The following is a 17,374-nucleotide window of genomic DNA, read 5'->3' on the forward strand; positions in this document are numbered from 1 at the left end:
TTGTGGGGCTTGAACTCTAAGCCTGGGCACTATCCCTCAGCTCTTCAGCTCAGGGTGAGCACTCTACTGCTTGAGACACAGCACCACTTCCAGTTTTCTGAGTGGTTTATTGGAGATTAGAGTCTCACCAAGTTTCCTGCCTCAGCTGGCTTTGAACCATAACCTTCAGATCTCAGCCTCCCGAGAAGCTAGGATTACAGGTGTGAACCATCAACGCCAGGCTAGAATACTCTTGAAGGCCCAGGGTGGGGGGTAGGCAGCCTCACAGCAGCAGATAGGAGCATGGAAAGGTTATTCTAGGAGCCACTGAGGAAGCCACGAAATAGGTGAGACTGAGATGGAGACGATAAGACACACACACGTACACACGCACACACACAGCACACACACGCAAATGCACGTACACATGCGCACACACATACACATGTGCACACAAACGTACACACGTACACATGCACGCACACACATGCGTGCACACATACACACGCGCACACACATCACACACACACGCACACACGCGCACACACAGCACACACACGCACGTACACACGCACGTATACACGCATACACACAGCACACACACGTATACACGCACACACACGTACACACGCGCACACACACGCACGCACACACAGACCAAAATATTTCCCATAAATGCTACCCATTTCTAGAGGTAACTCTGAGAAAGAACTTCTTGAAGCATTGCTTGAAGAACTTTATTCCTGGTGAATGGTGTTAATATCAAATTGTTATTCACATGTTTGCAGTAAGACAGGAGTAAACCAGGCTCCTAAACTGCCAGAAATACAGCATTCCTTTGACACTTGATGAAATTTTTTTTTTCAACTGCTTGGGCCTTTTCAAAGAAAAATATTTGGACAAGTTTTAAGCCTCCTAGGTTTTGGTCCTTTCAGATTTTTAGTCTATCCCTAGAACAAAGGTTTATCAACATACTTGCTCATGGAACAATCCAGGTACCTCCTGAGAGGAGAAAATAAGGATCCTCTGAAATCAGTGTCTAAGGCAAACAACAGTAACAACAACCCATATATAATCAAGAGTATTGGAAAGTACTTAAATCACACATCAACTTAAAAGTCAACAATTAGCCAAAAGAATAGAAAAGACATGTTTAAATACCCATGTTGATTGTAGTATTATTCACAGTAGTCAAGAGGTACAAGGAAACCAAGTAACCATTAATGAATGAACAGGTAAAATGTGGTGGATATGTCCAGTGCTATATTATTCAGCCTTAAAAAAAAAGATATTCTGACACCTACTAAGTTAAATAAACCAGCCACAAAGACCAATCATATAGTCAAAATCCTAGTGATGGAACGTATCTATCCAGTTGTCAGGGCCTATGTGAAAGAGGAATGGGGAATTGTTGTTTCATGGATATAATTTCAGTTTTTCACGATGAAAACTTCCAGAGGTTGCACTTTGCACTATTGAGCTGCACACTTCAAGATGGTTAAGATTATACATTTTGTATAATGTGTATTTTACCACAAGAAAAACTAACATTGAGCTAGCTTCTTGTGTTTATCGTCATATATCTCATTTAACTTATAGAAATTCAATCGCAAGCCAGCTATGTTTTAATTCAATTGCTAGCTGGGATCTAGTATCTCTCCTTCTTTTCTGACCAATCATATTTATAGCTGAGATAAAATTCTGTTGTGAACCAGAAGAGTCTGACTGCTTGACCACACATTGTTCTTAGATGTCTCCCAAAATACCTGATGCATGAACTGAGGAACCCAATTACCAGAGCTCTTTCATTTCTTCTTTTGAACCATTGACATGCAAAGAAACCACACTAACTGAGCATATATGATGTTTGGGGTAGTGATGAAGAAAACTTGGTTGTATTCCCTACAAGAAAGAGGCTTTAAGCCAGGCCCTGGTGGGTCCTGCCTATCATTCTAGCTCCTCAGGAGGCTGAGAGCTCAGGATTGGTGGTCCAGCAGAAAAATGTGTGAGACTCTTATCTCCAGTTAACCAGCCCAAAGTCAGAAGTGGAGCTAAAGTACCTTAAACAAAAAGGCAAGCACACTGGCTAGTCTTGGGGAGAACTACAACTCTGTTGCTGGTAAAGTTTGATTAACAAACAATATCCTTAATGAATAAGTAAAATAAAATAAATCCTCTATGAATCCTTAATGTCTCTGAAGACTATTGTTAGGCTACACATTGTTAGATCCATTTATGCCATGTACAGTTGGAAGAGAAATAGTTTTGTAAACTGCACGTCTGCATGTCCTCAGACCTCCTGCAGTGCCATGCCCCCAGGAAATAGTCGATAAATGGTTATTGAATTTAGAGTGTCCTTCTTTCCAATCAGTGAAGTTTAATCTATTTCCAATTCAGAAGGCCTATTAACTTTTCAGGCTTACCAGGCCTTTAAAAAAATCTATGTTGGGATATGTTTAAAAGAGCTCACAACCTATCGTATGATATGAATGATCAAGAGAAAACTGTTAAATGAAGCATGCTCATTCCACACATCAGTAGCCATTGGTAAAATGTAATTTAATTTAGTCATTTAAATTTACATTGTTAATGTACAAGAGCATTTCTTTCAAACCACAGGTTAACACACACAAAAGAGCAATGCTGTTTGAGGTGCAGAGGAACTCGGGAAACTCTGCTGTCTGAAATAAAAGCAAGGCACTCCCTGTTAACAGCTGGTGGATTCCTGATTTCTGCCCACAGAAGGCATGTTCCCACTAAGAGAGCTCTCCCTGCAAAGGGAAGAGTCACCTGCCTTAATGCTTGTCCTCTTCTGAGCTAATGTAGTCATCCACTCTGTATATGCTTGCGTTTCAACATTAAGACAAAAAAAAAAGGAAGAGTTTAATTGATAGAGGACTTGGGAGGCTCACATAGTTGTAATAACTATGGAAGACAGAAGAAAACTGGCTCTAAATTTTATTTTCAGCACTTGAATCTGGACCTATAGCTAAAAAGCTTCTTCATTCCTTCAAACCAATAGGTAGGACTGCTAAAATGTCCTTCTCCTGAAGTCTGATGACAGAAAAAAAAAATCAAGAGACAGCATTTCCCTAGGGCTATGTTTTTTGTTTTGCTTCAATTTTCCTTTACAGACATGACAAAAACAAGGATTAACTTTCCAAATACTCATGGTGCACAAGAAGGTTATGTATGCACAGTACTTCTAATTTATTCAAATTCAATTTGAATTCGGTCTGAAGCTATCTTGTACAAAATGTTAGCTTTCCTGATATTTAATAATGTTTATTATGTTTGCATATAAGCTCAAAAAATTAATGCAAAAGTACTACTTTATTCATGGTTATCTTCAGGTACAATGTTAATATTAGTGGTTATGTTTAAATGCCTATTGACTTATAGATACAGCAAGGAAAAAGGAAGATGGAAAGGTGCATTAAGTCTTAGTCCTGATTTTGTTACCATTTGACCTTGAATAAGTCTACTCTTCAACAGGCCCTAGTTTTTTCCTTGCTGAATTTCAAGAAGTTGAACTTGTTGACAAGCCAGGCCCCTTCCAAGTCTAATGTTTCAACATGCTAACATTCCAGACCCTATCATCTTGATATAAAAATAACAATCTTGCATAAATGCTCACACAAACATAATACATGATCAAATATCAGAATGACTCTTGCAAAAAAAGGATATGATTTGTTATCTGGGTTATACTTTGCAGCAATCAGGCAATTCATTTGGCATCTGTTTGATTGTATAATTTAATGACAATATAAACAGCATAGTCTTGTTATTTTTTTCTTTTAAAAAGACTAAAGCAAAACTGATTTAAAGCTAACAAAAACTACTGTGACATCAGTTTGACATTCAAAGTTTGTTTCTTAGCAAAATGGCCAAAGATATTTTGACTTGATACAGAATATATAATATAAAGACTTTTAGACCTAAAAATCTTCAAACATTATTCGAATTTAGCAAAACATAAGCAAAAGTTTTAATATCAAAGTGCTAAACAGTACTGCCTTAAAAGTCACTGCAAATGAACCATAAAATAACGGCACAGGAAGTGACATTTATTGTACAAATGGTTAATAAAAAGACACATTTATAAATATATATGTAACCTGCTATATTTTATATATATATATAGGTTTTTGTGTTTTTTTTTTGCTTAATCTCTAACTGGTGTATCCAAGTCACTGTGAACACTCCATCTGATTATTCTGTAACTCAGCTTCCAGGAGCTGGTGGTCTTGCAATAAATACAGGCAAAGCTATCACATTATAACGTGCATACAAATGTTTTTACAAATAAGGACACTATGCAACAAATTATCTCATAGTAATATGGCATTAACAGTATAAACATACAAAAGTGTGTACGAACATGGAATGTTGAAACATAGCCTACTAATCTTGTCTAGTACTCACATTAATACTATTTTTTTAAAGAAGACTTGCTTGCTCTCCAAAATTGTCAACAACAAAAATTAAATTATATATATATATATATAAATCCTTTTCACCTCCCTGGTGCTTACCCTGTATGACCCAGTTCCTACTTATTTGCATGTTTTTCTCAGCTGAAGATCAAATAATTGGATGATTCACCAAACATACCTTGGACTTCTGAATAAATGCATCCATCAGTAAGTTTCTATGACTAAAGCAAGAGAATGCTGTCCAGGTTAATAGAATACAACCAAAGCCACTGTATGTTATTCACTTTACAGTCTTGATTCCTCAATTCATAACACCTAGAGAGTCAGCAGGGATCTAATTCTATTGAGAATGGCCTTCAAATCTTATTAGATGGGCCTTACCTACAAAGAATTCTACAGGGCAGGTAGACCAAGCCTTTGCTAGGAAAATCAGAATGTCATTTACATGTCTTCCTTTTTTCCCCCATATAAAATAAAGGAGAGTTCATAAACAAGACTTAATAAGACAGCACTTTAAAAAATTGCACTTGTATATGGAAGCGAACAGCCATTATTGTTTTGCTTTGTCTGATTTGTAGGTAATCTTCCATCTCTCACCATTTGTTAAAATAAAATCAAGGAAGAAAGAAATTAAGGAAAGGGAATTTCTGCCTTGTCTGCACCACATATGCACCCTTGATACAGAAATGTATGTACTTGTAAGGGATTAATCTTAAGACACATCCTACCCTGGCGAACAACCCTTGGCTGTTCTTGTTTTTAAATACAAAGCAACCATAATTGTATTCCCCAGAAAGTTTTTTTTTAAACGCTTATATTATCTTTTTTTTTCTTTGCTGGGATAGCATAGTCCAAAAGTGCTTTGTTAGCAATTTCTTAGAAAACCTTCATGAATTATACCCCCTTACCACCCCACCCTCCCAAAGGCTAAATATAAAACACAATCCCAACACGATACTCTGAAAGTTTTCTGGCTTTAGGTTGTAAAGAAAAGGTGCCAGAAAGGACCAAAAAAAAAAAAAAAGTCTTTGCTTTCTACAGGAACTGCGTTTCCTCTGAACAAAGGATAGAAAGTAGTTGGTGTCCAGACCCATCCCTTGATTGATTAACCCAGGTGCCTGCAAAGAAGTGGTTTCCCACTTAGAAAGGTAGGGTATCCAGGAAGAGCTTGTCAATGACGGAAGGCGGAGACACCAGATCCTCCAGCTTCAGGTAGAAGATGCGCTGGAGGCCCTGGGTGCAGATCTTCCTCAGTTCTACCAGCACACGCAGAACCTTGGGCTCGGTGGGCTCCAGAGCCTGTCCTTTACTCTGGTGGTCTTTTAAGCTGCTTGTGATCTTGTTGCATAGCTCCTCCACTCTCTTTGGTTCTTTTAACCCATGTCGTTCTGCAGAAGGTTTAAAAAGAATAATAATAAAGGACACGGTTAGGAGGCAGATCTAAAGACACTTGGAACCCCTTATCAATGTCTGTGTCTTTTCCTGCCAATGGAGGACAGTATATAATCAAAGCACCCTGCTGAGAGGTAGAATGAATCCCAGACCTGCCATTTAACTTGTTGTGTACCCTTGTAAGCCTCAGTTTCCTTAGGAGATGATGACACTGATCAGATCCAGGTCAGTGTTTCTGAACTTAGGTTAACACCACGTGGGAGGCAAACAGTCCCTGGCACACAGTTGCACGGAACACATTCTTGTGCACACATGATCCTGCCAAGCTTTACAAAAGCCCTGTCATTAGACAACTTTCATCCAGAGTGACATGGAAACGCATCCGGGCTAGTGAATTAATGACCCCTCCTTACAGACTCCACTTGAAGAAGGTAGGGAGGCTGCATGCTCTAGTTGCTAACACCCAAAGTGTATTCTTATGTTTTCACGCTGATCAGCATTGGGAAGAATCCAGCTTTTCTTTTCCTTGTTTTGTTTCTCTCCTTGAAACACCTATTGACCTACACCTGATTCTCTACAAAAACACATTGTCGTCCTGCTGTGGAGATGGAAAAGTCACAGAGGAAAGGAGGAGGTGCAGGCCTTTTATGCTGTGGAAAGACATGAATACCACTTGTATAAGACAATATATAAGAGCATCCTCATTTTAAAAATTCGTGATGGATCAAGAAAATGTGGTATATATACACAATGGAATTCTATGCCTCCATCAGAAAGAATGATATTTCCCTATTTGTTAGGAAATGGAAAGACTTGGAAAAAATTATATTAAGTGAAGTAAGCCAGGCCCAAAGAAACATAGGTCCCATAGTTTCCCTTATTTGCAATAACTAGTATATGTCTAAGACAAGCAGAAACGGTCAGATAAGTTGATGTTAGGTGAAATGAACCCCAAGGTAAGTATTCAAATGTTTTTTTTTCATGTGATTGTTTCTAACATATTTATAAGATATTTCTTTGTTGCTTTGTATGTCCCTCCCCCATGGTATAACCCCTGCTCTCACAGCATTTGATGTTGGTATAATTTGTGGAGAGGAAGGGCAAAAACAAATTGTTTAAATAGGGATACGGGTGGACCCATTGCAACAATGAGATGTACAAGTGGTTATGTCGAAAACGAACTTAACAACTTTGGCGTGGGGGGGAAGGGGGGAGATGAGAAGGGGAAACAAAGGAGGAGGCAACAATGCTTGATAAGAAATGTACTCATTATCTTGCCCATGTAATTGTAACCCCTCTGTACGGTATTTTCACAGTAAAAAGAAAAAGAAAAAATATTTGTGGGGCTAGGGGTTTAGCTCAGCAGAAGGGCGCCCTCCTGGTGAGCACAAGGCCCTGGGTTCAGTCCTCAGTCCTGGAAAAAGAAAAAAAAATATTCGTGGTATATTCATGGTATATAAGGTTGAGTGATTCTTCCCAACCTACAGTTGCTAAGAGCTGAGACTGGAAACCTATCTTGAAAGAAAACGTGTCTTGTTCTTGCAGACATTCAACACAAACCATTCTGCTCTCCTTTAGACTGTGGGTCACAAAGTCTCTTTTTCGAAGGGAAAGCTTGACCTGTTTCTCAACGTTTTCCTTTCTCAGTCTATGAGAGGAAATCATGCCAAAGTCACAATTCTTGAGCAATAGATGATATCCTTCTACTGTGAAATGAATTCCCAATTTCTATTAGATTTCATTTCTTAGTTGGAGATATTTTTGCTAGCAAAGTTGTTTTCCTAAAGCAAAATGTAATTACCTGAAATCAGAAAAAGGGAGCAATTATTGATACTTTTTTTCTCTTTCCTTGTCTCAAGTGAAAGAGAGCTGAGAACCAGGAAATGAACATTCTCCTTAGCTAGGCTAATTGTATTATTATTGTTGGTGGTGGTGGTGGTCATGGGTCTTGAACTCTGGGCCTGGGAGCTGTCTCTCAGCTCTTCAGCTCAAAGATAGCGCTCTACCACTTGAGCCACAGTGCCACTTCCAGATTTCTGGTGGTTTATTGGAGATGAGAGTCTCAGGGACTATTCTGCCAGGGCTGGCTTTGAATTGTGATCCTCAGATGTCAGCCTCTTTAGTAGCTAGGATTATAGGTGTGAGCCAGCCATGTCTGGTTGGCTAAATTGTATTTGACCTTGTCAAATACATTCATTGACTTTATCAATGAATGAGGTTGGATTTAATGACCTCTCAGGTCTCTTTTCATATCTGATGTGCTAAACTGTATTTAAAAAAGTCAACCAAGAAAATCGTCTGTAGAGAAAGGGGTACTGGGTTGGAGGCAAATCTGAATTCTGGTCTGTAACTTACTATCTATGTGACCTATTTTACTAAGGGTCAATATCTGAATAGAGAAATGGGGATTATAGAGTGGTAGATACACAAGTCTTTGCTATATTCTTCTTTTTTTGGGGGGGGGGTCTGGTCGTGGGGCCTGAACTCTGGGCCTGGGTGCTGTCCCTCAGCTCTTCAGCTCAAGGCTAGCATTCTAGCACTTGAGCCACAGCGCCACTTCCGGCTTTTTTCTTTTTGCTTATGTGGTGCTGAGGAATCGAACCCAGGGCCTCAGGCAGGTTCAAGTAAACAGTGTTATATGACAGTATTTTGCCATCTGTCATTCTGTCATCTGCTATACCCTGGGATAATCAGTGCAATGGATGACATTTTACCAGTGGTTAACAACTGTGAGATCAAACAAAGGCAAAACATCCCATAATTTCTACCCTATGCAGTGAGTGATTTTGCCTTCTCTAGAAAACTACTCATTAATCAACCCAGGTGCCAACATTGTCCATTTTGGTTTATCTTTACTAAACACATAGCTCTTGTATTTCTATCTCAGAAGCACCCAAGGGTGAACTTCAGGAAAAGATCCTGCCTGCAGTGGTATTCTGCCTAAAGTTTTATTCTCTTCCCCACCCCCCAAAGCATGAAAGCAGGCTGCAAATCTGGCAGTAAATTTCAAGAGTTATAAAACGTTTATATCCTCTGACCAAGTAATCCCACTCTTGGGAATTTATCCAAAGGGAAAAGTGACACTGCATGCATGAGAACATTTGGTATTGTGTTATCTATTACCAACTTCCCTGAAACAAAAATCAAACAAAGAAACACTAGGAAAGATAAAGAGATGAAGAATAGGAGACCCATTAAGAAAATAATGGTATGTCCATATAATGGAAGGTTCTGCAGACATCTAAAAGGACAATATGAAGACTGTGAGATAATACGGAAAGCTACTTGTAGTACTGAATAAAAAGCAGAATATTAAATAGTATCTAAGTGTGATTCTGTTCCTCAAATACAGAAGAATGAGAGGAGACAAAATATTTATAAAATGATTGATAACACTTTTTTCTTTCTTTTGAAATTGCCAGGTTAGTGCTGTTTTATATAATAATGTTAAAACACAAGAAGATGGGAGCTTGCCCTTTGATTAGCCCTGGAGTACCTGTAATATGATCAAACACTACCTTGCTGGTTACTGAATTCTATTAATACGGAGCTATATCAAATTAGCTTCACAAGCTACGGAGAGAAGCTTTCCTAAGAATAAAATGCCCAGTCATTAATTTAAGCTTTCCTTTGCTTTCAGGGCCTCATGTTATGGACGATAATCGAGATTCTTTATTCATCACTGGAAGGAAGAAATGGAGCATCACATTGCCTTTCCAGAGGGGGTTGATTGTGGTACCTGGCAGCCAGACTTTCTCATGGCCAAACTCACAGAAGAGGCTGCAGAGTTTTCTCTGCTCTGCAGCCAGTTGTGACTGCTCAATAACTATGGCAACCATTATTTATTCAGTGAATTCAAGTGAAGATCGATACCTCCTGCCAGCTGGATCAACCCTAGGCCTGGAATTCCTTAAGGAATTCAGAGACACTCCTGTTAGACACCAAAGACACCTCAAACCTTCTTTGTTGTTTTGAACAGCCACTGGATTTGTGGTTTCTTTACTTTTCCAAAGGAGCTAAGATAAAATGTAGTCTTGGGCAGACTCCTGCCTGCAGCCAGCAAGATTTTCAGATCACCAGGGAGCCACCAAAAGTCTGGGACCTCACCAGTAATTTGAAATCCTTAAAACCTCCATCACTGACATTTAATTGAAACCCCCCCTCCTCCCCTTACCCTTTCTCCTGCAGCTTGGCAAACAGAGCTGCAAAGGGTTTGTAATTCTAAGGGGAATGAGACATTCGGCTTTTCTCTTTTGTTAGACAATTATACCTCGAAGATTTTCATTTAAGGTCTTCCTCTGCCATTAAACGAAACAAGTATTATATATACATATGTATAATATACGCAGAATATAATATTATCAATCTAACATATACTCTGTACTTTAGAATTTTAACTGAGGCATTATATGTTCAAAAGTTTAGAATACAACATACAGAAATAGTTAAGTAATTGATATATAGGTCACATTCATTGTATGTATAAATTGGAAGGGATTTAATTCATTTGATTGACATCCCCATCTAGGAGAAGATTCTCCACTGGGGGTGTCTATAGAGAATTTCAGGCATCAGCTGATACAGGGAGTTTCATTATTTCAGTCTGTATTTGATATACCTTATAGTAAGCACTGTTATTTAAATTATTTTATCCCACCCTTACAACCACCCTGTGAATTAGACAAGACAATTATCCCCTTTAATTAATAGCTATGAAGGCTAAGCCTAAAAGTTAAGTGACTTGTCCAAGGTCAGAATTAGCAGGTGGCTGATTACTTTCTCACCAAAATCAGAAAAACTTATATGATATCAGAGCTGCCATTTGAAAAGATCTCAACGTAGCAGAAAGTTTCTCCTCATCCCAAGATACACTGGCTTCCCTTTCACATCCTCCCTACTTTCTGCATGCCCAATGGTTAACCACTGGCTAATCGCTTCTTTGAATAAACACTCATTGAGTACCTGTTCCGTGTCTAGCAATGTTACAGCTACACAGGGTCACTATCTAAAGATGCAGTTGGATTTCTAAAGCATTTGAGCAACTGATATCACAGGTAAAAGGACAGGAAGAGGCAGAGGAGGGGGGAAGGAAAGTGTAACACAGCCATTTACATCTGTGCTCATGTTCTACCCACTTTAGCTGGGTTAAGATCTATTCCTTCTTTGGATCTCCGATACAATATGTCTCAAAGGAAGCTTCTTTCTCTTTGCCTCCAGTATTGATCATCTCTCCTATAGCACTCTAACCTTTCCCTTTGCAGGACATGAGAGGTTGAAATCTGATATTCATAGGACAGTTGCTTGTCTCTTTCATGAGATGCACGTTTCCTGAGGAACAGAGAGGATTTGCTCACTATTGTGTTTCCAGCACCAAGCCTAGTACATCAGCAACACCCAACACACATCTGTTACATGAATACACAAATGGAGGATGGAGGACATAGAAAAAAATGATTAAATACTAGAGGCTCTGGTTAAATAAATGCATGTGGAGTTGTTATGAACTTTATAATGGTGAAATGAACAAAAACATCCTCAAAAGCCTTCCATACCAGGTGCTTCAGGAACAGATCTCCTCCCTGTATGTCCTAGCTCTATTATTATTTATTAGTTGGGTGACTTAGGATCTCTTTCCATATCTTTAAAATCAAGCTAATAGTGGTAGATGCCTCATGAATTGTTTCTTTTTAAGTTGTTTCTTTTTAAGAACTGAGTGAGTTACAACATGTTTTTAGAATAATGCTTAGTATATAGCAAGCATTGAATAAATATTTGTAAATATCCTCTATATTTAAAATGTAATCTGTTATCTTCCCTTTCAAATCAGCCACATCTCTGAGTTCAGCTATCAATGCTATCGCAGTCTTCCCCACCCCTCATGAAAAATTCAAAGAATTGTATTTCTGTGGCCCATCAATTAATTTAACCCATTATTAACCCAAATTTAAATTAACTTCAGTTATCAGCCCTACACTGTTTCTGTATCTATGTCTTCCTTTCAGTACCAACTGCCTCTCAACCAGACTTTCAAATTCTACTACTAGTTTTTTTAATAGCTTCTGATGGATCTCTCTGCTTTCTTATCACTAAAATCCATCCCAGGTACTTCCAAACTTATTTACTAACCAACATTAATAAAAAATAATCATGCAGATCCCTTGGCACTGAGTATTTAAAAATAGTAGCTATAATTAGTTTCAGAATGTCCAGATTATCAATAGGTTCTCTGGTTTCTTACTCAAGGAACAGACTCCAGACCAACAGCATCAACTTCCTCTGGGAGATTTTAGAGTTTCAGAGAGATTCAGAGTTTCAGGACCTGTCCCAGACCCAACCTCATCAGAATCAGCATCTTAACAAGATGTCCAGTGATGTATGAACTGTATAACGCTCTGCCTCAGCCAATACTAGTGCTAAGATGCTAAGATCCAGGGTTCATCCAGTCTGTTTGTAAGCCTCAGTCCTCACGGCAGGAACTCACTCCCCAAGGCAGTTTATTCCAGGTTTCAGATACTTCTGCCTAGAAGAACTTACTCCCCAAGGGAGCTCATTCCAATTTCAAGTAGTTCTGTCTTAGTTTCTTCTATTGAGCTAAATTTTGTTATCTTATAATTCCGAGTTCTGCCCCCTTGGGGCCCACAAGAGAAACATCAAATTCTCTTCCCTCAGGACAGGAAGTAGGGAGTGAGGAGAGGGATGGCAAGTAGCTATCAGGTCAGAGAAGTAGCTTCTCTTTTTGAGAAGGTCTTAGGCCAACTCAGACAAAAAAAAAAAATGCAGTCCAGCCCAGCTCTTGGAAGGGACGTGGGCTTGCAACTGAACACCCCCAAACAGGACTTCCTGTCCCGAGTTCCACCTCTTTCTCTGGGCAGTCATGTCGCTGCTCCTTCTCATGTCACACATATGCCATGTGCTTTACTGACAGGCAGCCCCAGACACATGGAGCCCACACAGGTTTAAAGCCACAAGTCAGTCAGAAGCCTGTGGGGAGGTGTAATAGTACATGTTTCAGTGTGACTGTCCTGTGAGGAAGTATCTGTGTGTCTCTCCAAGAAGACCATAGATTTTATGAGAGGAAGGGACTGTGTGCCTGGCAAAGAGCAGATGCTCAAAAATACTTTTTATTGAATTCATGTGAATTGAAACAAGGAAGTTCTCAGGAGTTCAGACTGTTTTCTAATAACAATGATAGGCTAAAAATAATGGTTTCAGAGTTACCTGATTTATGAGATATTTGGATAGTCACTATTAACTCATTCAGTTCAACCAATATTTGCTACATGCTAGGGCTTATAAGTGCTAAAATAATTTTAAAGATGAATAAGATTCTCCTGGCCCTCATACTTTTAGTTGGACACCAGTGTATATACATCCTAAATGCCTAGAATGAGCTTCAGTATATGTAAATACGTTCATTTAAAACAAATGATGGATCACTCAGTTCCACAGAAAATGGTGACATGGAAAAATATTTGGAATGCAGTCCATGGACAAAAAAGTAAGAATAGACTGTGAGACTGTGCATGTGTCACCAACCCAATTTTGTTGAAAGAAAAAGGAATACATGGATTTTTGTGTTTTGAAAAACTAAAGAAAGCCAAGTATCAGTGGCTCCTGTTTGTAATCCTAACTCAAGAGGATGAGATATGAGGATCAAGGTTCAAAGCCAGCCCAGGCAGGAAATCCATGAGACTTTCATCTCTAATTAACCACCAAAAACGCAGAAGTAAAGCTATAGCTCATGTGGTACAGTGCTAGCCTTGAGCAAAACGGCTAAAGAACAGCACCTAGGTCCTGAGTTCAAGACCCAATACTAGTTGTACATGTGTACACATGAACCACCCCCCCCCCGACTAAAGGAAAATAAACCAAACCATTAACAATGTGAACAAAGGTTCTCTCTGACCTTAAGAAGTCAAAGAAATTCCTTAAAGTGCTACATATATGCAATTTTAGGAAAGCATGAAAATTTTTATGGATTCTTAGAACTAATTCTTCCTGAAAGTGTATAAGATGAATAGACATTTAGGAATTAATAACAGTGAAGATTTGTCTGAAATGTTTTTCCTCTCTGAAAAGTATGCATGAATTCATTCAATGTTTATCAATTACAAATAGACGTCATTATCTGCTCAGATTTTTGTGCTGAAACCTAATCCTATGTGAGAGCACTAAAGGCAGAGCCTTTGGGGAGTTGGTTCAGTCATAAGGGACAGCACTCATGCATGTGATTATTGCCTTTATAAAGAAGCCAGAGGGAGCTTCTTTGCCTCTTCTGCTACACCAAGGCATAGCAAAAAGGCACAACCTACAAAGAAGAAAGCCAGACCTCTCTAGCTACAAGATCTGCGGGTGCCTTGATTTGGGACTTCCTAGCTTCCAGAAGTGTGAGCAATACATTTCTGTTATTTCTAACACCCTATAGAATTTTTGTTTAGCAGCCAAAATAGATAAAGGTATTATCCTTGAGATAAATGAGAAAATGGATACTCAGAGAGAGTAAAGAATTACTAAAAATGTTCAGCTAGGAGGTAGAAGGGATCTGTTTAAAAACTTAAATTCAGGGCTCGGAAGGTGGCTCAGTGGTAGAGCACTTGCCGTGTATGCATGAGGCCCTGGGTTTGATTTCTCAGCATCACATAAGCAAAAAGAAAAAAGCCAGAAGTGGCACTGTGGCTCAAGTGGTAGAGCGCTAGCCGTGAGCTGAAGAGCTGAGGGACAGCGCCCAGGCCCAGAGTTCAGGACCCACTACCGGACACCCCCCCCAAAAAAAACCCACTTAAATTCAGCAGAGTGCATTGACTCAAGCTGATAATCCTAGGTATCTGGAAGGCAGAAATAGGAGAGGATTTCACTCTGTTCGAGACCAGTCAAGCGATAGAAAAGTAAGTTCATGAGACTCTATCTCAACCAATGATAGGGTGCAGTGGTACATGCCTGTCATCCCAGCCACACAGGGAAGTATAAGTAGAGGAGGATTATAACCCAGGCCATATGGACATAAAGACCCACCCCAAACAAACAAACAACAACAAAACAATGTAAAAAGAAGTCGGGGGGCATGACACCAAGTGATAGAGTGCCTGCCTAGTAAGTACAAGGCCCCAGGTTCAATCCCCAGTACCACTAAAAGCAAAACTAACCAAAACTTTTAAACTGCTATCTCCAATCTCCAAATGTTGGAACTGCCCCCTCTCCCCCAACGATATCTTCCTTCCATGTTTTACACTTAGTTTGCTTCCAATGTTGCCGATGGTAATATTTGATACAGAAACAGAGTAACTAGGTAGCCACTTAAGGTGAGTAGGGGAGTTGTGGAAAGACAGGTGGAGGGCATGGCAGGAGCAGGCATCTGTTACTGTTAGCATTTTCTGCTCCTGGTTCTACTTGCCTATCTCCTCTTTGGTCTTAGAGGTTGTGTTGCAATAAGACCAGAAAAAAAAAAAAGACAAAAATGACTATAGAGAGAAGAGTCATTGTCTTACTTGACGACCTGAATGTGGAAAAGAAACCCCGGGCAATATTCCTTCAGTGTCATTCACAAATGACACTGAGACATTCAAGGTCCCCTTTGCCATCGAGACCCAAAACAACCTTTCCAATTCTTCTTCCCCTTTTATTATGTGGGAAATGCATTTTATTCTAGGGTTAGGTCATGCTAAATATCTCAGATAGTCAATTGTTTCTATGAAAACCTTTTAGATTTCCCTGAACAGAGTTCTGTTTTCAGCTCTCTCCTCTAGAGGCAGGGAAATGATGTCCCAGAGTGGATTGAGATCTCTGTCATGTTTGCTCTAGAATGTACAATCAAATTTTTCTTCTTTCTATTCATGGTGATGTGAATTAATACATGCATAATGCAACTCCACTACACATGATTCCCCCCCCATTTTTCCCCTATGAGTGTACCCTTACTATCTTATTTCCTTGATCTGAAATGTCCTATATATCTTTCCATATCTACGTGCTACTACCATAGAAGTTCTTGATGACCATTTTTACTTTTCTTCACCCCACAAAAGTTAGCAATTACCTGGATTTTCCTACACTCTGTCTCTTATAAGGGCCTGAGCATGAATCACATAGATTGGGTTCATTTTTTAAAATCATACTTATATATAACCTCCTGATTGAGGATGTACTTCCTGATAGCCGAATTCATACCTAGCTCATTCCCATAGGGCCTAGCCATACAGGGGCCTTTAGCACTCATTTAGTGAATAAATGTTTAGAAGATGGTAAGTTTACACTAACTTTCTACTTAAAGGACTTCTTGTTTATTAAATACAATTAATTGCAACCAGATACGAACCCAATGGTTATCTCATCAGAAGCAAAACATATCCATCACTTCAGAGACAAAGCATTAGTAAGAGGCAGTGGTTAGGTAGATAAACTGCAGACCAAAAGAAAAAAAAATGAAACCCACAACTATGGGGAACTCCCTGTGACTGTAGGAAGGGAGAGTGATCTGAAAGAAACCATTTCCTGCCCCACCTTGTCACCTAGTTTTTCATGAGGGCTTAGAGAGAGGACAAGGAGGAAGGAAAAGAACTGGGGGGAAGGGAAAGCTGTGTTGAGCTAACCTACCAGTTACTATCCAGTTTATTTTCTACTGGGGTTTGAACTCAGGGGTTTCTACCACTTGAGTCACTTCCCAGCCCTTCTTTCTCTTTAGTTGTTTTTCATTTAAGGTCCTACATCCTCCCCCCCCCCAACTGGTTTAGACTATCCTTTTATCTTCTTCTACCCTTCTTCTATCTTTCCTGCATAGCTGGGACCACCATAACCAGCCTATTGATTGTCAATGGCTCTTGCAGGCTTTTTCTTAAACTGGTCTCCAACTGTGATCTTCAAACTTTTACCTCTTGCTTATCAGTCATTACAGGTATGTACTACCATGCCAGGACTTAGATTGATTAAACTTCTAGGATTCTCTTTTCATGAGTTCATCCCTGTTAAGAGAGGACAATTATTTGGGGGTAAATTTGTCTATCTATCTATTTGTAGTATAGTAGTTACTCAAGTCCTCTAGCAAACACTCTCTCAAGCTTTTGCCCTTGGATCCTTCTACCTCTGCATGTAGCCTTGCTAGGATTATAGGTATGAAGAACCATGCCCACCTTGTTTTTCTTTTTGGTTTGTTTGTTTTTTAGATAAGGCTTGCTAGTGTTTCCCTTGCCTGGGCTGATTTCCAACCACAACCCTTCCATCTCTGCCTCCTGGGATTATAGGTATGAACCACCAAGGCTGGCCTTGGGGATGAATTTTCTATTACTAATAGTCTAGCTGATATTCTACAATCACTCTTTTGTATATATTTGTATGTGCCAGTCTTGAGGCTTGAATTCAGGGCCTGGACACTGTCCTAGAGCTTTTTTGCTCAAGGCTAGAGCTCTACTACTTGAGCCATAGCTCTACTTCCAGCTTTTTGGTGATTAATTGAGATAAGAGTCTCACGGATCTCCCTGCCTAGGCTGGCTTTGAATGGAAAGCCTCAGATCTCAGCCTCCTGAATAGTTTAGGATTGCAGGCGTGGTGTACCAGCACCTGGCTACATAGGC

The 17,374-nt window shown here is 39.5% G+C and overlaps 1 protein-coding gene across 1 annotated transcript in view; it reads right to left on the minus strand.

Annotated features, from left to right (window-relative positions):
- Positions 1–5,455: 5,455 nt before the first annotated feature.
- The window catches only part of Nr4a3 (nuclear receptor subfamily 4, group A, member 3), a 42,857-nt gene continuing 30,938 nt past the window's right edge, over positions 5,456–17,374 (minus strand). The window contains exon 10 of the mRNA XM_013023240.1: positions 5,456–5,806. Within this exon, the coding sequence (XP_012878694.1) occupies positions 5,559–5,806 (248 nt within the window). The 3' untranslated portion in view covers positions 5,456–5,558. The remainder of the gene's footprint in view (positions 5,807–17,374) is intronic.

The sequence above is a fragment of the Dipodomys ordii genome, unplaced genomic scaffold, assembly GCF_000151885.1.
Source record: "Dipodomys ordii isolate 6190 unplaced genomic scaffold, Dord_2.0 Scaffold67, whole genome shotgun sequence".
Taxonomy (NCBI): Eukaryota; Metazoa; Chordata; class Mammalia; order Rodentia; family Heteromyidae; genus Dipodomys; species Dipodomys ordii.